Below are 27,831 nucleotides of genomic sequence, written 5' to 3' on the forward strand. Positions count from 1 at the left end.
CAAGGTTCAGATGACTCGATTGAGGGTTACAAATTAGCAAGGAATGAGCTGAAAAAGGGGCTTAGGAGAGCTAGGAGGGGACATGAAAAGTCCTTGGCGGGTCGGATCAAGGAAAACCCCAAGGCTTTTTACTCTTATGTGAGGAATAAAAGAATGACCAGGGTGAGGTTAGGGCCGGTCAAGGACAGTAGTGGGAACTTGTGTATGGAGTCAGTAGAGATAGGCGAGGTGATGAATGAATACTTTTCTTCAGTGTTCACCAAGGAGAGGGGCCATGTTTTTGAGGAAGAGAAGGTGTTATAGGCTAATAGGCTGGAGGAAATAGATATTCGGAGGGAGGATGTCCTGGCAGTTTTGAATAAACTGAAGGTCGATAAGTCCCCTGGGCCTGATGAAATATATCCTAGGATTCTTTGGGAGGCAAGGGATGGGATTACAGAGCCTTTGGCTTTGATCTTTGGGTCCTTGCTGTCCACGGGGATGGTGCCAGAGGACTGGAGAATGGCGAATGTTGTTCCTCTGTTTAAGAAAGGAATAGAAATGACCCTGGTAATTATAGACCGGTTAGTCTTACTTCGGTGGTTGGTAAATTGATGGAAAAGGTCCTTAGGGATGGGATTTACGACCATTTAGCAAGATGCGGATTAATCCAGGATCGTCAGCACGGATTCATGAAGGGCAAGTCGTGCCTCACAAATTTGATTGAATTTTTTGAGGAGGTAACTAAGTGTGTTGATGAAGGTAGGGCAGTTAATGTCATATACATGGATTTTAGTAAGGCGTTTGATAAGGTCCCCCATGGTCGGCTTATGATGAAAGTGAGGAGGTGTGGGATAGAGGGAAAGTTGGCCGATTGGATAGGTAACTGGCTATCTGATCGAAGACAGAGGGTGGTGGTGGATGGAAAATTTTCGGATTGGAGGCAGGTTGCTAGCGGAGTGCCACAGGGATCAGTGCTTGGTCCTCTGCTCTTTGTGATTTTTATTACTGACTTAGAGGAGGGGGCTGAAGGGTGGATCAGTAAATTTGCTGATGACACCAAGATTGGTGGAGTAGTGGATGAGGTGGAGGGCTGTTGTAGGCTGCAAAGAGACATAGATAGGATGCAAAGCTGGGCTGAAAAATGGCAAATGGAGTTTAACCCTGATAAATGTGAGGTGATTCATTTTGGTAGGACAAATTTAAATGTGGATTACAGGGTCAAAGGTAGGGTTCTGAAGACTGTGGAGGAACAGAGAGATCTTGGGGTCTATATCCACAGATCTCTAAAGGTTGCCACTCAAGTGGATAGAGCTGTGAAGAAGGCCTATAGTGTGTTAGCTTTTATTAACAGGGGGTTGGGGTTTAAGAGCCGTGGGGTTATGCTGCAACTGTACAGGACCTTGGTGAGACCACATTTGGAATATTGTGTGCAGTTCTGGTCACCTCACTATAAGAAGGATGTGGAAGCGCTGGAAAGAGTGCAGAGGAGATTTACCAGGATGCTGCCTGGTTTGGAGGATAGGTCTTATGAGGAAAGGTTGAGGGAGCTAGGGCTGTTCTCTCTGGAGCGGAGGAGGCTGAGGGGAGACTTAATAGAGGTTTATAAAATGATGAAGGGGATAGATAGAGTGAACGTTCAAAGATCATTTCCTCGGGTGGATGGAGCTATTACAAGGGGGCATAACTATAGAGTTCATGGTGGGAGATATAGGAAGGATATCAGAGGTAGGTTCTTCACGCAGAGAGTGGTTGGGGTGTGGAATGGACTGCCTGCAGTGATAGTGGAGTCAAACACTTTAGGAACATTTAAGCGGTTATTGGATAGGCACATGGAGCACACCAGGATGAGAGGGAGTGGGATAGCTTGATCTTGGTTTCAGATAAAGCTCGGCACAACATCGTGGGCCAAAGGGCCTGTTCTGTGCTGTACTGTTCTATGTTCTATGTTCTTGACATGTCATCAGATTCTGCAGCAGTTATTCTGTCCTCTTCATACCCATTTAGGCCAGAGGTTAGGGTTCTTGTCCAGATAGTTTTAAATACAAGATGGTAGCAGTTGATAAAATGACAGTTGTAAAGTTTGGTTTATTGAAGGAAGTCAAGTGAAATTGAAAATGAAGATCTTTAACTTTAGTTACATTCATGTCAATACTAGCTGATTTTTATGATGGGCCAGCCATCATTGCTACTTGTAATGCAACTCACCCACTTGGAAAGGTTGGGGTGTGAATATAGAAATTTAGGCAGCAATGATCCAAGTTAAAGTAACCCTGCATCTCATTAAGGGGAGGTGCATTGTGACTGTGTAACAAGGTTCAGGCTTGGAACAAGAACATACATTCAATGCTTGGAAGAGCTGAGGAGTGAGATGCCTTGGATTGGGGTGGACACAGTCAAAAGTCTCACAACACCAAGTTAAAGTCCAACAGGTTTTTGGAATCACTAGCTTTTGGAGTGCTGCTCCTTCATCAGGTGAGTGGAAGAGCTGAGACTTTGCATCCTTACTGCTGTTACTCCTTCCCTACCCACAACCCTTCCCTCTTTTACAGGGACAGACAATTGTTTGTGCTCCAACCTGTGAAGTTTGAGTAAGCTATCAATCTATCTGGGACAAAGGTACCAATGTTATGATGCAGATGCTGTCTCAATATATTTCTTTATTGTCCAACACAAAATCCATTTTCACAAGTTCATTTTCAATTAATCAAAACATGGCTTCATGTGTAAACATGTGGTCATGTGGGCGGCATGGTGGCACAGTGGTTAGCACTGCTGCCTCACAGCATCAGAGACCCGGGTTCGATTCCAACCTTGGGTGACTGTCTGTGTGGAGTTTGCACATTGTCCCTGTGTATTTTCTCTGGGTGCTCTGGTTTTCTTCCACTGTCCTAAGATGTGTAGGTTAAGTGGATTGGCATTGCTAATTAGTGTCTCAAGAGGTGTTTCTTAGTGGGGTAAATATATGGGGTTATGGGGATGGGGGTGGGGGGGGGGGGGTGGGAGATAGGACCTGGTTAAGATGCTCTGTTGGTGTCAGTGCAAACCTGATGGGCTGAATGGCCTCCTTTTGCGCTGTAGGGATTCTATGATACATATGTATACATATACATATACTGTGAAGCACTGCTGTGCTGCTTCACAGCTCCAGGGTCCCGGGTTCGATTCCCGGCTCGGGTCACTGTCTGTGTGGAGTTTGCACATTCTCCTCGTGTCTGCGTGGGTTTCCTCCGGGTGCTCCGGTTTCCTCCCACAGTCCAAAAATGTGCGGGTTAGGTTGATTGGCCAGGTTAAAAATTGTCCCTTAGAGTCCTGGGATGCGTAGGTTAGAGGGATTGGCGGGTAAAATATGTGGGGGGAGGGCCTGGGTGGGATTGTGGTCGGTGCAGACTCGATGGGCCGAATGGCCTCCTTCTGCACTGTAGGGTTTCTATGTTTCTATATTTCTATGTTATAAGGGTATCTGGATGAAGAATTAACCCTTTTTATTGTTAATATCTGCATTGGAAATTCTGTAGAATCTCACTATACACTCCTGATCTATCTGACTGATAGTCAAATAAACTCTGACAAACCATATAATTCAAACCAAAACTTTGGATTAAGTTTAAGAAATGCAATGAAGAGTAACAATAATACACCATTGTAAAATCAAAATGTTCATACAAGTGCATCTTCAGATTGCTTGTTCTGTGTGTTTGGAAATAATACACTTACAGTACCACAACAGAATTAAGCTTTAAATCTGAGACTCATTGTTGCAGTTAAATCCCTTATGGGTAAACCCTGCATTTAGACTATATCTATCTCTCAAGCCTAGTGACACATCCATGTCAAATCAAATACGGGAAAGATTTAACTTATTATACTGTCAAATAAACCCAACTCAGCAAGGTAGCTTTCGTCAAGAGTAAAGCTGCAGAATGTCACATTGTAAATAATATCTTGGGCTAAAGCTAGTATTTATCCTGTCAAATTCATGGCACCAAGCTGACATTAACTGTGACTGATTCAACTCTGCTGACATCTTTGATTTGATTTTGATTTGATTTATTATTGTCACATATATTGGGATACAGTGAAAAGTATTGCCTTTGCGCATTATACAGACAAAGCATACAGGACATAGAGAAGGAAAGAAGAGGGTGCAGAATGTAGTATTACAGTCATAGCTAGGGTGTAGAGAAAGATCAACTTCTGTCCCCAATTGCTGCATTTTCATACACATTAGAAGACGTTTAATGAGAAACAGCAATTGGAAATGGAAGTGAAGTACAGGAAGCAACTGGTAATGTTCTAGACATCCCTCAACTGCATCAACCAGATATGGTCCTGCCTTCAGAAGAAAACTAATAAATGTCTTTTAGACAGCATGAAAACTGCGGATTGTTCAATGTGCAACTCTGAGATCTCCATGGTTATGCTTGACAGATTTAGAGTTGCAGTGAACCTTGGAGCACATGGTGACTCTGCAATCATTTGCATGGGAGCATTGAAGAACATAAGGCCAAGCCCAAACACTCGTGACAATTTTATTTGCTTCTCCTAATGCAACAGTGATAGCCCTAAAATCAGAGTGCTTCTCTCATCACTTCATTCTCATTCTGATCTGACCCCCGCAGCTATAAGTTTATTTATTAGTGTCACAATTAGGCTTACATCAATGAAGTTACTGTGAAAATCCCCTAGTCACCACACTCTGGCACCTGTTTGGGTACACAGAGGGAGTGGCCAGTGCACCCAACTAGCACGTCTTTCAGACCATGGGTGGAAACCGGAGCACCGGAAGGAAACCCACGGAGACACGGGAGAATGTGCAGACTCCACACAGACAGTGACCCAAGCCAGGAATCAAATCCGGTCCCTGTACTGTGAGGCAGCAGTGCTAACCACTGTGCCACCCATACTGAGTAGTGCTTTCAGAAGCAGGACCCCTGAAACAGGCAGAAGTCACAATATAATTTGTACATTAGAGTTCTATGGTATCAATTCAGACCTGACCATATATTTATGTGTGAAAGTGGAAGTAGTGTGCAATGTTGGACTCACAACAATTGGAACCAGTATTTAAAGGGGCACACACAACACAGCTATGTGATCCCACAACCAATGGAAAAGGCCAAAAACTTTGGTGTCCTGTCACATCCAGTCGTTAATGCTGGTGGATAACTAAGCTAGTAATGGCTGGAGAAGGTGTCAGATTCCTATTAGTAATGAGGGCATATGAGTGCAAACGACAGTGCTGAAGCAAATGCAACCACCTTCAGCCGTGTTTCAAATAAGTCTTTTGGTCTTCTCGCAAGGTTCCCCACCAACACAGATCCATCTTCAGTCAATTTGTTTCACTTCATGTGATATCAATAAATGGTTGAGCACACAAGATACAGCAAAGGCTAAGTGTCCTGACAATGTCCAATTTGTGGTGCTGAAGACCAATACTCCAGAATTAAGTGTGTCCCGAGCCAAGCTAATCCAGTGCAGGTAACATTGGCATCCACCAGACAATTTGAAAATTTCCCAGGTAGGTTTTGCCTACAGCGAGCAAGACCAATACATCCTGGCCTATAACCACCCCAAGAGTCTACTCTCCATCATCAGAAAAGCAATAGAAAGTGTTGGTAAAAATCCTATTGCTTCAGACTTCATTACAGCCTCAATCCAAATATGGACAAGAAGGGCTGAATTTCAAAGGTGAGTTGAGAGTGACTGGATATCAAGACAACTTTCAAACCGATTGCATCACCAGTCATTGTTAATCTAAAGTCAATGGAACACTCTTCACTGGCTGGAGTCATACTTACCACAAAGGGTTGTGGTTGTTGGTGGTCAATCATCTCAGCCCCAGGGTGTTCCTCAAGGTAGTGTTCTTTTGTTGAATCAGCTTCAGCTGCTTCTTCAATGAACTTCCTTCCATCACTAGATCATAAGTGGGGATGTTCACTACTGATTGTGCAGTAACAATTGCAATTCCTCAGATACTGGGACAGTCTATGTCCGTATCCAACAAGACCTGGATAGCATTGAGGTTTGGGCTGATAAGTTGCAAGGAGTAAGTGGCAGACAATAACCATCTCCAACAAGAGAGACAATTTAACCACCTCCCCATGATATTCAATGCTATTGTCACAACTGAATCCCCCACCATCAACAAACTGGGAGGTCATTATTGACCAGAAACTGATTGGACAAATCACTTAAATACTGTGGATACAAGGGCAGGACAGAGGCTGGGAATTCTGTGACAAGTAACTCACCTCCTGACTCCCCAAAGTCTGTCCACCATCAACAAAACACAATTCAGGAGTATGATGGAATATTCTTCATTTTCCTGGATAAGTGCAGCTCCAACAACAGTCAAGAATCTCAATGCCACCCTCGTCAAAGTAGCCCACTTGATTGGCACCCCCCTCCAACACTTTAAACATTTATGTATTCCATTACCAGTGCACTGTAGCAGCTGTCTGTACTTTGAATCTGGGGGAGAAAGAGTTTGATGGTTGCACCTTGGGGTTGGAAATTGGGCCGGTTGGGGGATAGGCTTGGGCCTGCAGAGTGGAAGGTCTGGTTTGGGGTGTGGGAGTTGGGACGGACCTCAGATGTGTGGGGACCCTGGGTTTGGGAAATTGGGATTGTGACTTCTGGGTAGGGGGTTGGGGGTGAGAGTTGGGCCCTGGGGGTGTGGGGAACTAGTCAGGGGGTGAGGGTGTCCCCTGGGGGATGTGGAGTGTGGGAGGAATCCCAAGGTGGGGGAAGGGGTCTAGGTCTTTCAATAGTTACCCAGAAGATAAAAGAGGTTTTCATTCTTCTGACATTTTCTGAGTAACTATTGATGTAACCCTGGTAGAAGCATCTGAATTTTGTGATTTCAATCACATTTCTGGATTATTCACAGTGCAGGGCAATTGCCCAGAAGAAGTCTGTGTTTCATAGAATCATAGAAACCCTACAGTGCAGAAAGAGGCCATTTGGCCCATCGGGTCTGCACCGACCACAGCATTTCTGGGCAATTGCTGTGCAAATGCTTACCTGTGAAGTTCTGAAAGGGATTCCTGGCAGAACTCTGGGGTACCCCCCAAATCCAAAACTGAGGAGCTTGGAAGTTAAGGTTCTTATCTCTTTTTGTGTCATATTTTGTTCTATAATGCTCCTGTAATGCATCTCTGAACATTTACTTACATTAAAGTCGCGATATGAATACTAATTTTTTTTGTTGGTCAATGTAACAATATAAGTAGAGAAGATGTATGCTGTGGAGGGATTGTCTACAGAGTCTCTGCGGGTGGAAGTTCGGAGTGGGAAGGGGTCGATCACTTTGCTGGGAGTTTTCTATAGGCCGCTCAATAGTAACGGGGAGGTGGAGGAGCAGATAGGGAAACAGACCCTGGGGAATTGCAGTAATAGCAGAGTTGTTGTGATGGGAGACTTTAATTTCCCAAACATAGATTGGAATATCCCTAGGGTAAGGGGATTGGATGGGGAGGAGTTCGTTAGGTTTGTTCAGGAGGGTTTCCTGACACAGCATGTGGACAAGCCTACAAGAGGAGAGGCTGTACTTAGTCTGATACTGACCAATGAACCTGGACAGGTGTCAGATCTCTCAGTGGGAAAGCACCTTGGGGATAGCGATCATAATTCTATCTCCTTTATGCTTGCATTGGAAAAAGAGAGGATCAGGCAAGCTAGGAAAGCGCTTATATGGAGTAAGGGGAAATATGAAGACATAAGGCAGCAAATTAGAGGAGTAAATTGGAAGGAGGTATTCTCGGGGAAATGTACTGAAGAGAGGTGGCAGTTTTTCAAGGAATGTCTGTCTAGAGTTCTACAGGACAACGTTCCGAGCAGACAGGGAGGAGTTGGTAGGTTAAAGGAACCGTGGTGCACGAAAGCTGTGCGGGACCTAGTCGAGAAGAAAAGGAAAGTGTACAAAAGGTTCAGAGAGCTTGGCGAAGATAGGGATCTAGATGAGTATACGGCTTGTAGGAAGGGACTAAAGAAGGAAATTAGGAGAGCCAGAAGGGGTCACGAGAAGGCCTAGGCAAGTAGGATTAAGGAGACCCCTAAGGCACTATAAATATGTGAAGAGTAAAAGGATGAGACGTGAAGGAATAGGGCCTATAAAAGGTGAAGGAGGGAAAGTCTGTACGGAACCAGTAGAAATGGCAGAGGTGCTTAATGAGTATTTTGCCTCGGTTTTCACAGAGGAGAAGGACCTGGGTGGATGTACTGCGGGCTTGCGGTGGACTGAAAAGATTGAGTGTGTGGACTTTAACAAAGAGGTTGTGCTGGAATCTTTGAATGGCATCAAGATAGATAAGTCGCCGGGTCCGGATGGGATGTACCCCAGGTTACTGTGGGAGGCGAGGGAAGAGATTGCAGAGCCTCTGGCGATGATCTTTGCATCGTCGATGGAGACAGGAGAGGTGCCGGAGGATTGGAGGATTGCGGATGTGGTTCCTATTTTCAAGAAGGGGAATAGGGATAGCCCAGGAAATTATCGACCGGTGAGTCTAACCTCAGTGGTTGGTAAGCTGATGGAGAAGATCCTGAAGGACAAGATTTATGAGCATTTAGAGAGGTTTAGTATGCTCAAGAATACTCAGCATGGCTTTGTCAAAGGCAGATTGTGCCTTATGAGCCTGGTGGAGTTCTTCGAAAATGTGACTAACTACATTGACGAAGGGAAAGCGGTAGATTTGGTTTATATGGATTTTAGCAAGGCATTCGATAAGGTCCCTCATGCAAGGCTTCTCGAAAAAGTGAGAGGGCATGGGATCCAAGGGGCTGCTGCCCTGTGGATCCAGAACTGGCTTGCCCAAAGGAGGCAGAGAGTGGGTATAGATGGGTCTTTTTCTAAATGGAGGTCGGTCACCAGTGGTGTGCCCCAGGGATCTGTTCTGGGACCCTTGCTGTTTGTCATTTTCATAAATGACCTGGATGAGGAAGTGGAGGGATGGGTTGGTAAGTTTGCCGATGACACGAAGGTTGGTGGGGTTGTGGATAGTCTGGAGGGATGTCAGAAGTTACAGAGGGACATAGATAGGATGCAAGACTGGGCGGAGAAGTGGCAGATGGACTTCAACCCAGATAAATGCGTAGTGGTCCATTTTGGCAGGTCAAATGGGATGAAGGAGTACAACATAAAGGGAAAGACTCTTAGTACTGTAGAGGATCAGAAGGACCTTGGGGTCCGGGTCCATAGGACTCTAAAATCGGCCCCGCAGGTGGAGGAGGTGGGTTAAGAAGACGTATGGTGTGCTGGCCTTTATCAATTGAGGGGTTGAGTTTAGGAGTCCGGTGATAATGATGCAGCTATATAAGACCCTCGTCAGACCCCACTTGGAGTACTGTGCTCAGTTCTGGTCGCCTCATTACAGGAAGGATGTGGAAAAGATTGAAAGGGTGCAGAGGAGATTTACAAGGATGTTGCCTGGATTAAGTGGCATGCCTTATAAGGATAGGCTGAGGGAGCTCAGTCTTTTCTCCTTGGAGAGACGTAGGATGAGAGAAGACCTAATAGAGGTATACAAGATGTTGAGAGGCATAGATCAGGTGGACTCTCAGAGGCTTTTTCCCAGGGTGGAAATGGCTGCTACGAGAGGACACAGGTTTAAGGTGCTGGGGGGTAGGTACAGGGGAAATGTTAGGGGGAAGTTTTTCACACAGAGGGTGGTGGTCGAGTGGAATCGGCTGCCGTCAGTGGTGTTGGAGGCAAACTCAATAGGGTCTTTTAAGAGACTCCTGGATGAGCACATGGGACTTAATAGGATGGAGGGTTATAGATAGGCCTAAAAGGTAGGGATATGTTCGGCACAACTTGTGGGGCTGAAGGGCCTGTTTTGTGCTGTAGTTTTTCTATGTTTCTATAACATTGCTGTTGGTGGGAGTTTGCTCTGTGGAAATTGACTGTTTCCTACATTACAGCACTTCAAAAATGCCTCATTGGTTGTAAGGTGCTTTGCGATATCTGGTGGTAGTGCAAGGATAGAAATTGGATTGAAATGTTCAAAATGATAAGGAGAATTGACAAACTAGATGTGAAGAGGATGTTTCCTCTTGAAGGGCAATCTAGAACAAGAGGTCATAGTTTTTTGGATAAGGGGTGAGACCACATTTGGAATATTGTGTGCAGTTCTGGTCACCTCACTATAAGAAAGATGTGGAAGCACTGGAAAGAGTGCAGAGGAGATTTACCAGGATGCTGCCTGGTTTGGAGGGTAGGTCTTATGAGGAAAGGTTGAGGGAGCTAGGGCTGTTCTCTCTGGAGCGGAGGAGGCTGAGGGGAGACTTAATAGAGGTTTATAAAATGATGAAGGGGATAGATAGAGTGAACGTTCAAAGACTATTTCCTCGGGTGGATGGAGCTATTACAAGGGGGCATAACTATAGGGTTCGTGGTGGGAGATACAGGACGGATATCAAAGGTAGGTTCTTTACGCAGAGAGTGGTTGGGGTGTGGAATGGACTGCCTGCAGTGATAGTGGAGTCAGACACTTTAGGAACATTTAAGTGGTTATTGGATAGGCACATGGAGCACACCAGGATGGTAGGGAGTGGGATAGCTTGATCTTGGTTTCAGATAAAGCTCGGCACAACATCGTGGGCCGAAGGGCCTGTTCTGTGCTGTACTGTTCTATGTTCTATGTAGATTTCAAACAGAGATGAAGAGAAATTGCTTCTATCAAAGGGGCGTGAGTTTGTGGAATTTACTACCCCAGAACGTGATGGATGCTGGGACATTGATTAAATTTAAGGAAGAGGTGGGCAGATTTTTAATTAGTAAGGGGTTGAAGAGCTATGGGCAGGAAAGTGGAGTTGAGGCTGAGATGAGATGGGCCATGATTGTATTAAATGAGGAGCAGACTCGAGGGGCTAATTTGCCTCCTCTTGCACTTAGTTCTTATGGTTCTATATAATGGAAGATTTTCATTTTCCTTTTGATGATGACAAGAAGCATCTCTGCAGGAATTTGTCAGAGACAAAGATTAGACATAAAAAGGCTAAGGTTTCTGATAAGACTGTGGTGGAGGCAGGTTCAATTGAAGCAGTCAAAAGGCAATTAGACTGTTACCTAAAAAGGAAGAATGTGCAGGTTTAGGGGGTAATGGGATGAAAAGAATTGCTTATTCAGGGAGCCAGTGGACACACGGGTCCAACGGTCTTCTTCTACTGTAATGATTCAGTACAGCATCTGTGGAGAGAGTAGAGCCAATATTTTGAGTCTGGATGACCCTTAGCCAGAGCTAAAGACAAAATAGGACAAGATTTATACTGTAACGGGGGGGGGGGGGGGGGGGTGGTAATTGACTACTGACAAAGTGAATGTAGATTGTGATTATAAAGTCTGTCAGTAGTGTTAATAGCGTCTATTAAGAGATCAGAATGTGCAAATGGCAGAACAAAGGTGCAGAGTGTCAAAGCATAAACCGAGGAACGTGGCAGATGGAACAAGATGGAAAACGTGACTTAGAATTGAATAGATGGAATGATGGAAATTAAAATATATACTAGAATATAAAATAAGGATTAAAATAAGAAGTGAAGCAAATGGAAATGAGGTGCAAGTGGAGGAGAGAGTTCATGCTCTTAAGTTGTTGAACTCAATTTTCAGTTCAGAAGGCTGTAAAGTGCCCAATTGGAAGATTAGGTACGAGTTCCAGTTTATGTTGGGCTTCATTGGAACACTACAAACAGGCATGGACATATGGACAAAAGAGCAAGATGGTGTGGTGAAATGGCAAGAGACATGAAGGTCTAGGTCCTGACATCTTGGTCAATTACATAAACCCCTACCCCTCTTCTTTCACCCCTACAGTGTAAATCTCGTCTTATTCCCTTATCTTCAGCTCTGAGGAAGAGTAGAAACGTTGGCGCTATTCTCTCTCAGTAAGAAGTCTCAGAACACCAGGTTAAAGTCCAACAGGTTTAGTTGATGGTCTATTCTCTCTCCACAGATGCTGTCAGACCCGCTGAGATTTTCCAGCATTTTCTGTTTCAGATTCCAGCATCTGCAGTATTTTGCTTTAATCAATAAATATATATTTTGATTTAAATAATAAAAAAATATCTTCCACTTCACTTTAATTGTGGCGAACCCATCATTCACCAACGTCACGCATTATCAGACCAGTCCCGCCTCCTCTCCAATCCCACTTTGGCGAACGTCCCGGTGTCTGAAAGCCGGCAGCAACACAGGCAGCCCCACTTTGGGGGCTTTTTGAAGCGAGCGTCGCGCTGTGCGTGACGTCGCAGGCTGGAATGTTGTGCAGGCGCCGGGGGTGAGCCTGGAGCGCGTGGCGGTGGGACAGCAGCTCCAGGTAGGCCAGTGCTGGGGCTCTCTCTGGGAGAGCTCAGCATTAATCCAGACTCAGATTAAACCCGACACTTCACAATAGAACATCCTGAGAAGGGAGGCTAACATTTGCCAGGTCCATTACACTGACCAAGAGGCTGCCTTACTGAAAGAGTTTGTGTCACATACTGTTTAATGTCAGTTCTCGGATATGAGGGAAATTTTCTCCTTTTGTGTTTTGCTGTGTTAATGCTAAAAGTTCAAAGAATTATTGACACTACTTTGGCTGCCAGGGCTCTGTTCAGTTTTCCCATACTTGCCTATGAGTCAGACGGTTGTAGGTTCAAGTCCAACTCTAGTACTTCACGCAAATCAAGGCAGATACTGCAGAAGTCTGTTATTTATCAATTATAGTAAGAAGTCTCACAACACCAGGTTAAAAGACCAACAGGTTTATTTGGTAGCATCAGCTTTCAGAGCGCCGCTCCTTCAAGTGAGTGCAGGATTTGTTTCACAAACAGGGCATATATAGACACAAACTCAATTACAAGATAATGGTTGGAACGTGAGTCTTAACAGGTAACCAAGTCTTTACAGGTGCAGACAACGTGAGTGGAGAGAGGGTTAAGCACAGGTTAAAGAGGTATGTCTTGTCTCCAGCCAGGACAGTTTGTGAGATTTTGCAAGCCCAGGCACGTCATGGGGGTTACAGATAGTGTGACATGAACCCAAGATCCCGGTTGAGGCCGTCCTCGTGTGTGGAATTTGGCTATCAGTTTCTGCTCAGCGATTCTGCGTTGTGTGTCTTGAAGGCTGCCTTAGAGAATGTTTACCCGAAGATCGGAGACTGAATGCCCTTGACTGTTAAAGTGTTCCCCGTTAGGAAGAGAACACTCCTACCTGGTGATTGTTGAGCAGTGTCCATTCATCTGTTGTCGTAGCATCTGCATGATGTCGCCAATGTACCATGCCTCGGGACATCCCTTCCTGCAGCGTATCAGGTAGACGATGTCGACTGAGCCACAAGAGTATGTACTGCTTACCTGGTGGATGGTGTGCTCACGTGAGATGATGGCATCCGTGTTGATGATCTGTCATGTCTTGCAGAGGTTGCTGTGGCAGGGTTGTGTGGTGTTGTGGTCACTGTTCTCCTGAAGGTTAGTTTGCTGCATACAATGGTCTATTTGAGGTTGTGCGGTTGTTTGAAGGCAAGTAGTGGGGGTGTGGGGATGGCCTTGGCGAGATGTTCGTCTTTATGATGACATGGAGAAGATGTCGTAGCTTTTCCACTCTGGGGAAGTACTGGATGACGAAGGGTACTCTGTCCATTATCAGTTATGTTAACCCAAGGCAGCCTCTGCACCCCGTTCAGCTGGACATAAATGATCAAGTTCCCTGGCCAATATTTATTATTTGGCCATTATCACTTTGCTGTTTGAGGGAACTTGCAGAGCCAAATTTGGCTGCTGTGTTTTCAACTTTACAACAATGACTGCACTTCAAATGTATATGATTGCCTGTAAAGTGTTGAGAGGGCTCCATATATACAAGCCCTTCTTTGAGCCAGGTGGTCTTTATCGTCCGAACATTGCATTCCCTTGCGTTGATGTGCACCTTTACTTCCCCAACCTTATTTACCCCACTCTGTGCATTCACATACATGCTCAGTAAACCAAATTTAGAGCTTATTACATTTCCTCTTTCTTACTCTGAATACACTTAATGCCTTACTATTTATTTTAGTTATGATTCTTCTGTCCTTTGCGCACCTTGTTTTTCCTTTCTAATGATCCTTTCTCATTCCTAACTCCTTGTCTAGATAGTTTAAACCTTCTCCAATAGCACTGGAGAAACCACCGCCTCCCCTGAACCAGTCTCAAAAATCTAAAGCTTTCCCTCCTGCACTAGCTCTCTAGCCACACATTCTGCTCTCTTATTCCTGTACTCACTAGCACGTGGCATTGAGAGTAATGAGAGAAATTACTATGCTTGCTTGTCTCAATTCCCTAAAATCTACCTGCAGAAGCTTATCCCTCTTTCTGTGTGGAGGGTGGTGAATCCATGGAATTCTCTACCCCAGAGGCTGTGGAGGCTCTGTCAGTCAGTATGTTCAAAGCAGAGGTTAATAGACTTCTAGATACCAGTGATATCAAGGGATGTGGGGATAGTGTGGGAGGTGGGCCAGCTATGATCTAGTTGAATGGCAGAACAGATTCAAGGGGCTGACTGGCCCACTCCTGCTGCTGTGTTACTATGTTGATATTGTTATAGACCATGACCTCTGGCTGTTCACTCTGAGTGCACTGCAGCCGCTCAGTGACATCCTTGACCTGGCGCAGAAATGCAACTTACCATCCTGGATTAATGTCTGTGGCCGTAGAAATACTTGTCTGTTTCCTTAACTTTGGAATTCCCACATCACTGTTGCTTTCCCATTTTCACTCACGTTTTTCTCAACTTTTTTTTAATCAGTCCGTCTCAGATTTTAGACTGATGTTGCTATGCCTCATTGTTTAAACATTATTTCCCATCAACTGATTAATTGAGGACTGATTGCATTAAAATACAATTACTGATGTGCTGAGTTATGAAATTGGGATTGTGTTATACTAATTGATCTACTCTTACTTTTAATGTTGATTAATTAAAATGAAATGAAAAGTTTTCCTGTGTACTCTTACACCTGACTCCTCATGTTGATACAGCACTCAATGATTTATCCTCACAGCAATGTTGGACCTTGTGTTGCATTCATTGTCTTTATAGCTGAGGAAATGCAAGTTAAACATTCTAAAATTGTTAAAAGCAAATTACCGCAGGTGCTGAAATCCAAAACAAAACGGAAAATGCTGGAAAACCTCAGCAGGTCTGGCAGCATCTGTGAGAGAAGACAGAGCCAATGTTTTGAGTCTGGATGATCCTTGGTCAAAGTTGCTAATATTCTGTATTGAGTTTCTGGTACTCATTACTATTAATAAACCGGGTTTATAATTTATAGCTTAAATTACCTGGTTCTAATGTAATAGTCTATTGCTCTACTACTCAAAAGACAAGGGGACACAAGGCTCTTCTCAGTTCTTAGCTAAGTGCATCAACAGGTTTTGATTTGACCAGGGGCAACTCTAATTCACCAGACATTGGGCCTGATTTTACCATTTCGAGTCTAAGTGCTGAATCTGGGCGTCAAATAGATCCGAGCATGGAATCCTCTTTCCAGCGCGGCCATACGCGTTTTGCCGGCTCCAGTCCGAACCGTGCAGTGGGCGGGGCTTAGCGCTGCCGGACCGACCGGAGCCCTGAACTGCGTATGCGCAGTTCGAAAAAAAATCCGAAGCAGCGCGCCCGGGCGGGCAGAAAAAAGCAGAGAGAGCGGCTCTCTGACCCAGATCATCTGGGGGGGGTGGGGGGCAGGGGGAGAGAAGGGAAGAGGGGGCGTGACGGATCATCCTCTGGGGGGGGGGGGGGGGGAGAAGGGGTGTGACGGATCATCCTCTGGGGGGGGAGAAGGGGTGTGACGGATTATCCTCTTTGAGGGGGGGTGAGAAGGGGTGTGATGGATCATCCTCTTGGGCGGGGGGGGATAGGATGTGGGGCAGTGTGTGACGACAGACTGTTATTTTTCTTGATGAAGAGCTTCAATGAATACTTCTAACTTCTCTTGAATCTCTCGAACCCTTTTGAGGTCCTCTGCTAGTTGAACTCGCCTTCCTGTCAACAGTTCAATTTTTTTTAGCATTGTCATCAGCAAAACCCTCCAACACTTCTTTCACATTCTTTTCGAGGCGTCTCACTTCAGTATTTGTTAGCTGTTGTCGGAGTGTGTTTGCTGTAGTAGCTAGCATTCGCTGAATGCGTCAGAACAGGATAACGTTATTGCATTCAAGCTCAGAATCTACAAAATGCCTTTGGTAATAGTGGAAACCTCTTCTGCAAAGACTACAATCGTTCAGCAATTCCATTAGGAAGTGTTTTCGGTAAATTTGGTGCCAAGTATCTTTAATCAGACTGGTGTCCACATCTACATTTTTGGCCTCCAGGTTTTTACGAACTGTTGTAACTTCATCGTTAGCAAGATTAGCTGTATGTTCCTCAGTGATTTTTAGCAGCCGTTCCAGTTTGGTTTTGGTTTCATTTCGAACATGCTGTTCTGGAGACCGTGATTTCCAGTAGAACCACCTTTCTTGCCAATCTGGCCCCACCATATCACGAATTACAGATTCAGTATCTCGGGTTCGTAAGGTTTCTTCCAGGAAATGGATAGCTGCATCCCACTGCTGTTTGTCAGATATGGAACGATCTTCTAAAGTATTGTGCTGGATGACTCGCAGACTGTCTTCAGCCTGCTCATCCCATCTGTGACGTTTTATACTTTTATCTTTAACGGCATGTATACGTTTGTCAAAGATATCATCATGGTCCTTCCCTTTGTGCTCTGACATAAACCGAGCAAATTCATCCTCTAAGGTTCCCCAAGCAACCGCTACTGCTTTGTGAGGCAACTGTTCATCAGTCCACTGCTTGAGCTTGATGTCCACTGTGGTATTGAATGTGCCTGAATTCACAGACTGGGCAGGTAAATATTCTCTATCACATGCGTAGAGACTCTTTCCCACAGTTTCCTTTGTAGAATCTCTTCCCAGTGTTTTGGAGTAACCTGACCTAAGCTGATCATTTCATCCAGAATTTCATTCTTCGCCTTCTCGTATAGTTCATTCCTGTCGAGTTCCCTCAGCCGAGGATAGTTGTTCTTCCATTCAGTTTCAAGGTTGAAGCGAGTAGCTTTAAATGCATCAGCCTGTTGTTCCACAGATTCGCACACCATCTTCCAGAAACAGTCTGAAACTGCTAGGCTCAAGTTCTTAGTTGTTACTTGATGTGCTTTCAGCATCCCTGTCTTCAACAATTTTGAATTCTGAAAGAACTCTCCTGCATAATCTTTTATGGGATCAATACCTTCATTGGTGTTGCCTCTACCGGTAACAACTGCAAAGTAACCCAAAGCCTTCATTGGAAACAACTTGCTTTCCACAATCTGTTGAATCCGACTCGGACTGACTAGGTTTTTCTCAGCTAGATCCACTTTGGTCAACACAAAGATGGCCCTTCTGCCTTGTGGGTCCATCTGGCTCACCAAGTCAGTTACAATACTGCGTTCAGCATCTACTGAACCATCTTGGATACAAAGGATAATGAATGGTACTGGTCGATCTTCCTGGTGTTATCAGAACTGTAACACCAGGAATGGCTGCCGACACCAAGGATATAATTTCTAGCATAAGCAAGGCTTACATGCAGAACCCTAATGCCATTATCCTTTGTATCCAAGGTGGTTCAGTAGATGTTGAACGCAGTATTGTAACTGACTGGGTGAGCCAGATGGACCCACAAGGCAGAAGGACCATCTTTGTGTTGACCAAAGTGGATCTAGCTAAGAAAAACCTAGCCAGTCCAAGTCGGATTCAACAGATTGTAGAAGGCAAGTTGTTTCCAATGAAGGCTTTGGGTTACTTTGCAGTCTGCGAAGGATGGTCGAGGAGGATGGGCTTCGGAGGTTCCCCTGCAGAATAGAAATCCGCTTCAGACTTTTATTCTGCAGGTCGCTAAAAGCGCGGATCCGGAACGGGCCAGAAGACGGTAAAGTGGGATTTGGCGGTAGGGTTGGGCGCACGGTTCATTAAGTCGATTTAAATGCATGCAAATGCTTTTAAATCGTCAGGCTGCCCAATTCTGGCGCGGGCCGGACCCGTGCCTGAATCGGGTGTCGGTAAAGCTGCGATCTGCTCGGAATTGGGTGCAGATCGCGGTATAGGCCCGATGCCCAACTTTACCGCGATTTTGCGCCCGTTAATCGGGCCCATTGTGTGTATTATGGCAATCACCTGTAAGGGAGTAGTTTTTTGTTGTTGGCCACTGGGAAAACTGCAACACACTTCGAAACCATAGACCAGTTGCTAGAAGCATTATCTGGAAGCCAGCTATAAAGCATATAATTATATATCAATGAATTAGTCCTTATCGTGATTCAGTTCCAAAGTGGTGAGCTGGTTTGCCGAAAACACTGCATTTCCAATTGGTTGAGTCCATCTACGATACTGGCAAGATAGTTGGTCTCGGTAATCGGAGACCTGAACCAGGCAGGGATGCCCATTCTAGGGTGGATCTAATTCATTGTGGGTAGCTGCTGAAGTGGACCTGTCGTTAGCAGCTGAGATTCTTCCCATTTGGCTTTGGCTCATTCTGCAAGAAAATCCCACAACGGGGAGGTTGCTTTCCACTGCTCCTGCAACCAGAACCAATCAGTTGGTGAAGTAACAGTTCCCCATGGATTTCAGAGCTTGTATGGCTTTTTTATAACCATTTTGTGCTCTAATTGGTGAGAATGGATACATAAGTATTGGAGAAAGAGATAAAAGCAAAATGCTGCAGAGGCTGGAAACCTGAAATAAAAACAGTAAGTGCTGTAAAAACTCTGCCAGCATCTGTGGCGAGAGGAACACATTTCGAGTCCAATATAACTCTTCTTTGGAAGCAGAAGAGTCATATTGGACTCGAAATGTTAATATTATTTTTCTCTCCACAGATGCTTCCAGACCTGCTGAGTTTGTCCAGTGTTTGCTGTTCTTATTGGGGAAAGAGACGTTCTGCCTGTATGAATTTCTCAGTCGGCTAGTTTTGGACATTTAACTGCAGGAGTAAATTACTTCTTGTATCATCTGATCAGAACAAAGAGATGTAACTGTGCCCGTCTTTACTGAGTGAGTGTGGAGGAGGATTCTCCTAGATTTCCAAAGTCAAGTTTGGAAAACCTTCAGTGAGTCATAGTCTAATAGTAAATATAAAGAATAATGGATTGATTCTGTGAATGCTTGTTTATTTTCTAGCAAGCTATTGGAAAGAATGGCAAAGAACAAATCAAAGGCACAGAAACACAAAGATGTCTTTAAAGTTGCCAACAGCAAAAGCCTCAAGGTGAAAAACAAACCCAAACCTGTAACTACAAGTCTCAAGAAGGTTAGTAAGTACTTCATCATATGGTGAAAACAATGACTTCCAACCTATACGTTTCTAAATTTCTATCACTTGGAGTGGTTGAAGTTATGTGATTTATGTCCTTATGTCATTGGCTTTCTTTATTTGATTTGCCAGCTTATTTTTGTTGCTGTATGTGTATTTATTTATTTGGGTATCTGATGCTATCTTTCAGAGATTAGAATGGGGGTGTGGAATATGTTAATATCTCAGTAAGGTTCTGGACACGTGCTAATGTGTGTGTGGGTCCTTGAGATCACTGTTGATATGTGGTCGGTGCAGACTCGATGGGCCGAATGGCCTCCTTCTGCACTGTAGGGTTTCTATGATTTCTATGATGTGTGTTGAGGATTCCTGAAATTAAACAGGTTTTCTAGTGCTGGCTACTTGCTGAAGCATTTTTTTGTCTGAATGTCCCTTTGGGCAATTTTCATGGCATTTCTGCTGAAGTGATTTTGCTTGGTTAGAATTTATTAACCCTGGTCTGTGTGTTTACCCTGGGTTTGAAATTATAATGTCTTGTCTATTAGACTCTTCTCAGAAGTAAATATGGATACTATCAAATTATCCACTGTATCAGTGGCGATAAGAGGAGACCTTGGAGCACATTAGAGAGGCAGCGATTAACTCTGTATAAAGAAGATAACTGATATTCCCTTCAATGAAGCCGCACAATTATTTCCTTCTCAAAAGAATCAGACACAGAACGATTTAGACTGTCGGATTCCCACATATACAAGGAACAGTTGGTATGGAAAACCACTCGGTTCATGAAGACAATTATTTAATTGATTCAATGAATGTGCAACTAATACATATATAGAACATAGAACAGTGCAGCACAGAACAGGCCCTTCGGCCCACGATGTTGTGCCGAGCTTTATCTGAAACCAAGATCAAGCTATCCCACTCCCCATCATCCTGGTGTGCTCCATGTGCCTATCCAATAACCGCTTAAATGTTCCTAAAGTGTCTGACTCCACTATCGCTGCAGGCAGTCCATTCCACACCCCAACCACTCTCTGCGTAAAGAACCTACCTCTGATATCCTTCCTGTATCTCCCACCACGAACCCTATAGTTATGCCCCCTTGTAATAGCTCCATCCACCCGAGGAAATAGCCTTTGAACGTTTACTCTATCTATCCCCTTCATCATTTTATAAACCTCTATTAAGTCTCCCCTCAGCCTCCTCCGCTCCAGAGAGAACAGCCCTAGCTCCCTCAACCTTTCCTCATAAGACCTACCCTCCAAACCAGGCAGCATCCTGGTAAATCTCCTCTGCACTCTTTCCAGCGCTTCCACATCCTTCTTATAGTGAGGTGACCAGAACTGCACACAATATTCCAAATGTGGTCTCACCAAGGTCCTGTACAGTTGCAGCATAACCCCACGGCTCTTAAACTCCAACCCCCTGTTAATAAAAGCTAACACACTATAGGCCTTCTTCACAGCTCTATCCACTTGAGTGACAACGTTTAGAGATCTGTGGATATGAACCCCAAGATCTCTCTGTTCCTCCACAGTCTTCAGAACCCTACCTTTGACCCTGTAATCCACATTTAAATTAGTCCGACCAAAATGAATCACCTCACATTTATCAGGGTTAAACTCCATTTGCCATTTTTCAGCCCAGCTTTGCATCCTATCTATGTCTCTTTGCAGCCTACAACAGCCCTCCACCTCATCCACTACTCCACCAATCTTGGTGTCATCAGCAAATTTACTGATCCACCCTTCAGCCCCCTCCTCTAAGTCATTAATAAAAATCACAAAGAGCAGAGGACCAAGCACTGATCCCTGCGGCACTCCGCTAGCAACCTGCCTCCAATCCGAAAATTTTCCATCGACCACTACCCTCTGTCTTCGATCAGACAGCCAGTTACCTATCCAATCGGCCAACTTTCCCTCTATCCCACACCTCCTCACTTTCATCATAAGCCGACCATGGGGGACCTTATCAAACGCCTTACTAAAATTCATGTATATGACATCAACTGCCCTACCTTCATCAACACACTTAGTTACCTCCTCAAAAAATTCTATCAAATTTGTGAGGCACGACTTGCCCTTCACGAATCCGTGCTGACTATCCCGGATTAATCCGCATCTTTCTAAATGGTCGTAAATCCCATCTCTAAGGACCTTTTCCATCAATTTACCAACCACCGAAGTAAGACTAACCGGTCTATAATTACCAGGGTCATTTCTATTCCTTTTCTTAAACAGAGGAACAACATTCGCCATTCTCCAGTCCTCTGGCACCATCCCCATGGACAGCGAGGACCCATATAATGCTAACAATTAGCCATCCCCCCCACCCCCGAAAGCTATGAGTGACACCTCCATCAGACACTATTCCGTGGTACCAGCTCCTAATAACTCAGCGTTTTGGAGTCAGAATGGTGATTGGTGACCAGGGCTATCCCTTGTAGTTATGGTTTGTGCCTCCAATATGGCTTCTATAAACAGAGGGAAACAATAGATATGATGAAGCTCATGTGTCTACAAGAAGGCAAAGTATGTATTCAGAATCTTATTTTAGGCACCGTTATAATTCTAGTGAAACACTGCAATACAGTTCAGCAAGTTTCCAGAACCACTGTAGTTAGGAAAGTTCTTTGAAGTCTTAAGCAACCCGAGGGGTCTCTGGTCCTGGTGAAGCTGCTGACCCAGAGGGACCAACTTTCCTCCATCATAACTAAAGGTGCTTGGTTCACGTCTGGAACTCCCTCATTTCTGGCTTTGGAGGGAAACCGTCCAGAAAGCCGGTTAACTGTCACTCTCTGAAGGCACAGTGACATTCGCAACCACACCTTATGCTCCATGTTACTGAGCACAGACTTGAATGGGGCTGTAAGTTGATCTCATCACAGTGAGGTCTTGAAAGCCCTGTGAAAGTCTCCTGTCGAAAGCACTGCTTGCTTCCATTCATCAGATACTTTTCTCGACCCCTTGGTGTCACAGAAATCTGCCAGGCTGTCACATTCTCCAAGTTGTTCTGTAACTTTGGGGGGGTGGGAAATGTCCTGCAGTGTGTTGTAGATTTGGAGATAAACGTGAGAAAGAAGTAGAAGGTTATGTTGACCAGGTTAGATAAAGAGGGATGGGAGGAGTTTGGTGTGGTGGGGAAATACTTCTGTTCAATGAATTCTAGCATTTATAATGAAAAACATACTCAAAAGAAATTGTCAATGCCCGTTTGGTTCAGAATCACTGAAGGGAAGTGGCTACATGAAGTCTGCAACTGATGCAGTTAGTTCAGTAATTCAACATCAGTGCAAATCTGTTAGAGAATGATTTAAAATGGTAGAGTAGCCATTAGTCAGATATTTAAAAATAAAATTAAAGCAAAAAGAAGAACCTTGAAGTTGCAGAGCCTCCATAACGGGAGACCAACCAGGACAAATTGTGTTTTAATTTTAATTGCATTGATTCAATTGTAAATATGTTCCCTTTTCACAACTGCTTTATCTACTCCTTATGGCTGATCCTTGTTCTTACCTTGTATTTATCAAAGTTTTAAAAAAAAATCTGCTTTCACCATTTCCAAATAGGTAATCGGAAACATTTTAAAAATTCTTGCTCCATTTAAAAATTCTATTTCCATGGTACTCTTTTTTTCCTTGTGCCTTTTTGTCTTGGCTGGTTTGGTCACAGAACTAGCCTGTTGTTTTGGCACTGTTGGCTTGTGGTTTCATTTTATATGAGATTAAAACTTTCGATTCCAATGTCACATTTTTGGAAGATCCTCGAAGCATTGGAACCAATACATCTGAAAAGCTGCAAATGAGAGATTTAACCATCTAACTAGGAAGTGCTCGATATTTCGCAAACACAGAGCAGATCATTAACTGTTGCAGCCATTATATGGTAACTTGACAGGGTAGCTTTCACAATAGCGCAAACTTGGTCTGTATTGTGCTGAAATTTTGATGGCTATTCATTCCTCCTTTCTTTTTTGGCCCTAAGTGAACTAGAGCACTGACCTCATGACACGTTATACTAATGTTTTCATTGTCCTTTCTTACATGCGTCCCCACAGTGCATGTTAATGCTGCATTTCATATTGCTGCTTTTTAATAATGTCACTCAGGCGTTTGATAACCAATAGAGTGTTTGTACGTGCATTGTGAAGACGTGGGAACCACGCTAATGGTATACTTAATGGATTTTATGCTTTCTAAGCAATGTTAATACAGTATTGTCCCAACTTGTGTTCAGTTCACAAATGGTTTTACTGAGTGAATGAGAACAATTTGGCACATTGAATGATTTTATCTAGTGCTTGCATTCAGTTGTTTTAATACAGCATCTGTGAATTGATGTGCTTGATTTTCAATGCCTGCTATTTTTACACTTGAAATTATTATATCACAACATACATTTCAAGCAATTTAAAACTGATAAATTAAGAAAAATACATCTTTCTATTCCAAGCGTTCAAACTGGTCTAGTTTTTTTTATCAGCTGTGCAAAAATCACAGCCTGATCTGTAACCTTGGATTTACCAGAATATGGGTGATTGGAGTAGAGTAGCCAACTTTGGTTTTAATCGTTCTACTGCTGGTGGCCTTCAGCTACTGAGGCCCTACACTCTTGAATTTCCTCCCTAAACCTTTCTACCTGGCCACCTCTCTTCTCTCCTTTTAAGGCATTCTGACTGAGCTGTTGTCCATTTGCCCCAGTATCTCCTTACGTGGCTGTCTCATATTTTGCTTAATAACCCCCTGTGCATTGCACTGGATATTTTAAGTTATGGATACTATGTAAATGCAAGTTGTTGTTGTTTGGCTTGACGTATTCCTGGAGGCTTGGTCACACCACATTCGTTGCAGTCTGTAAATGTTAAATGCCTTTGCATAATAGCTTCACAACTTATCTCAAATTTACACTTTAAATCACAGGTAGGAAATTGTGTACCAAGGGGTACGTACACACAACCAGGTGTTGACACGATATCAGTCCATTATGTTGTGACATCAGCATTAGACAGGCAGGCATGCACTCATGTATTTAAAATGCATCTGTGGGAGATGGAGGGCTGGATATGCTTCAAATCTCTGAGTTACTGCCGCTTATAGTGCCAGTCACTGATATAACTCGCTCTAAGGTCAGGGGGGAGAAAATGGGTCTTTCTACTAATCAGTTAGTTTTATAGTCCATCAGATCACTGTTTACAGCAGATCAGGACTGCATACGACAGTGGTCAGTATAAAAGAAGCTACAGGTTTCCTCCACGTGTTAGACTCACTAGATTTTAAAATAGGTGAAAATTTCAGGAAGAAAAGTAAACGCAACAAGCGTAAGAAATATGTATAAAATGTATTGCTAAATTTAGGACTTGCTACACAATGAAAACATAGTCACGTGAATATTTTACACATGGCTCACGTCCAGGTCATTAAAGGTATGCAGGCGTGAACTGGAACACAAGTACTTTTCTCCTGGGTCACCCACCAGCAAATGCCCAGGATCATCGGTTTCTCAACCCTGGATATTCTTGGACAATCCAGGCACGTTTCACAACCCTAGACAGATATTAGCGTCCTGGTTTTTATTTGTTATTATATAAATTGCCTCTACCAATCAAAAGAGTTATGGGGCTGGTTGTCTTATCGTCTTGGTTCATGTTTGAAAGTTTGCATTTTCTGAATCTCGTGTGTGCACTGACCATAAATTACTGAAATAAAAACAAATTGCTGGGGAAACTCCAGCATTTTCTGTTTTGTTTTTTTTCAGATATCCAGCATCCACAGTATTTTGTTTTTATTATTAAATTACTAGTCAGGAAGTGCATGTGCACAGCTCTCTGCAAACAACAATTTTAAAATTTATATTTTGTTCTGAACAGCTTAACATTGTGAACAAGGAAAAGGTCTGTAAAGTCAATAAAGCATTTGCAGAAGTGCAAAAAGAGATCCGTAATTTACCCAAAGACACAGCAACATCTTCAAAGAAACCAGTGCAGGTAATTGTTTCTATTATCATAAATACTTCTTCAGTGTGTTGGAGATTAAGGATACCCGTGCACACTAGTTTACACTCTAGTTGAGTTAATGGATTAGTTTATTTGTAAGCTGTTTTCTTCCATGTGCTGAAGTAATTTGACAAAACTTCCGCGGTGTGTTGACCTTTTTTAAGATCTGTACAGCGAGTTAAACCCGTACCTGTAAAGTTACCAGATCTGGGAAATTTTCATTTGTGTGCTTGGCAACTTGTGTAGTATAAGCGCATATATACTGATTACTTACTTTCTCCAACTTATCTTCTTGCTGGATACAGTTCTGGGGATACCGGCTACTTGCTGTTACCTTAACACAAATGACTATTTATCATGCATAGGCCCATAAAGTGAGCATTGCAGCAGAGGGGAACATCACACTAAATCTAAACCCAACCGTGTCTTTGTTTGGGGTCTTCACACTTCTGACTGTCAGCAGGGGTAATTGATGAGTGCAATGTCTCCTTGACTCAGGGCCGTACCTTTACTGTTGACTCTGTTGAGATTGGCTAACTTAGGACAGATGAGAATCCGTCACAGGGCCCTGCTGTTTTATATAGTTCAGCTACTTGGTGCACTGGCCAAGCAGTGGAACTGAGGGCCACATTATTTTTTACCTGCTACCTCCAGGGCCAGTAATTTTAGGAGCAAGCAGCTACAAAAACATGGGCTTCATCTTTCAAGAGTTCCAAAAATAACATGGCGCACAAATACAGAAAATGCAAACTTTCAAACATGAACCAAGACGATAAGACAACCAGCCCCATAACTCTTTTGATTGGTAGAGGCAATTTATATAATAACAAATAAAAACCAGGACGCTAATATCAATCTACATATGGAATTAAATATGTTGCAGCAGTTGAAGCCCCTATTAATTTAAGATCATATTTTACTTTATGTTGCAGGTTCCTAGACCGCCGCCGCCTGCTGAACTGCTGAATGTGGAGGCTACTGCTCAATTATTTTCTCAATTATAAAATTCAAAAGATTGCTTTCAGTGGACTTGTGCACAGAAACATATAGTGGATAATGCAGTTTGGAGTAGGCTAGAGACTTTTAGTGGTTTAATCTCGCTCACTTTACCGCCCCACTCCAAACATTTGGTCACTTTTCTTTGGTATAAACTTAAAATGGAATGAAGAATCTTATCATCCAGTTAGAGGCATTCATTGAAAGGCATTTACCCAAAAAAACAGTTTGGACCTATTTCACGACCTATTTCACGGTCATGTCTGATCTGAGGAGATATTTACAAAATTAAACTTAGAAACTACAAATGAACGTTATTGTACATTGCACATTTGTTCGAATAGAGTTGGAGACAATGGAAAAATTTAATATTTTTATCAATAAATTATGAAAAACTGAACGATTCATTTTACTTTGTTAGTTCTGCTGTGGTGAGCCACTTTGAAAATACAATGACCCAATTGATTTTGGCATGTTTTATATTCATAAGGCGTTGGGTTGGATGTGGTTAACTAGGTCTTGGGTGGCACGGTGGCACAGTGGTTAGCACTGCTGCCTCACAGCGCCAGGGACCTGGGTTCAATTCCTGGCTTGGTTCACTGTCTGTGTGGAGTCTGCACATTCTCCCCGTGTCTGAGTGGGTTTCCTTCGGGTGCTTCGGTTTCCTCCCAAAGATGTGTGGGTTAGGTGAATTGGCCATGCTAAATTCTTCCTCTGTGTACCCAAACAGTCGGAGTGTGGCGACTAGGGGATTTTCACAGTAACTTGATTGCGGTGTTAATGTAAGCCTACTTGTCACACTAGTAAATAAGCTTTAAAAAACGTTGGTCTCTTCCCGTGAAAGTGCTCAAATAGTGCGTATTACTGGAATTTCCTCCAAGCAGCCCGCCCTCCACTACTGCAGTGTCGCTGGAACACTAAATCCCATTTGTGAGGTGGAAGCAGCTCCAAGAAATTTACCATCCTATAAACACCGATCAGGAAGTTTTATAAAAAGAGACGTGGCTCTTTGTCACTTTGTTTACTGGCACACCCAAGAATAAACACCATTAAGAAACAAATGTTATTTTGCAACATACAGCATGTGTACAACAACTGAAATATAACTGAACTTTCGACTCTACCTGTCTTCATATACAATTTGTACAGGCTCATATATCCTCACCAAGTCCTCTAAGGAACAGGGAGCTTTTCATGACCATGATTATCTCCCCTCGGATGAGATCCTTCCTGATGACTTATCTGTGGTTTCCTTTTGCAACTTTCTTTTGGTCCTTATTCTTCCCCCTCCTCCGTCATCACTGGTTTCCATTTGTCTTGTGTTCCTGTTTGATTGGCCGGTTGGTTTGGGTTTAGTTCTGAACTATGTCATTATATGAAAATAAACTAGACCAGTGGGTTGGCCTTTCTTCAGTGTCTACTCAATAATAGATGCAGTGGTTGAAGTTACTGCTTAGCTTTGAGCTGACTAATTTCTATTAGCTAACCTGAAAGTGGGAGAAAATAAGCTATTTTATCTCAATCACAACACCAAATGTGTCTACAATTTGCTAGAAGCA

General features: G+C 43.5%; 1 protein-coding gene and 1 pseudogene across 3 annotated transcripts; one reads left to right on the plus strand and one right to left on the minus strand.

Annotated features, from left to right (window-relative positions):
- rbis (ribosomal biogenesis factor) lies at positions 1 to 26,672 on the plus strand. 3 transcript variants are annotated; one of them, XM_078216047.1, is made up of 4 exons: positions 1 to 2,454; positions 19,150 to 19,279; positions 25,151 to 25,267; positions 26,209 to 26,672. In XM_078216047.1, the coding sequence occupies exons 2-4, from the start codon at positions 19,166 to 19,168 to the stop codon at positions 26,278 to 26,280; spliced, it is 303 nt and encodes a 100-aa protein (XP_078072173.1). In that variant the 5' UTR covers positions 1 to 2,454; positions 19,150 to 19,165; the 3' UTR covers positions 26,281 to 26,672. The 3 variants fall into 3 exon arrangements, with proteins under 3 accessions (XP_078072173.1, XP_078072172.1, XP_078072174.1); XM_078216046.1 differs by lacking the exon at positions 1 to 2,454 and adding an exon at positions 12,172 to 12,293; XM_078216048.1 differs by lacking the exon at positions 1 to 2,454 and adding an exon at positions 18,854 to 19,023.
- LOC144495700 (dynamin-like GTPase OPA1, mitochondrial pseudogene) lies at positions 15,882 to 17,523 on the minus strand (annotated as a pseudogene).
- Positions 26,673 to 27,831: the final 1,159 nt, after the last annotated feature.

Source organism: Mustelus asterias, chromosome 7 (genome assembly GCF_964213995.1).
Source record: "Mustelus asterias chromosome 7, sMusAst1.hap1.1, whole genome shotgun sequence".
Taxonomy (NCBI): Eukaryota; Metazoa; Chordata; class Chondrichthyes; order Carcharhiniformes; family Triakidae; genus Mustelus; species Mustelus asterias.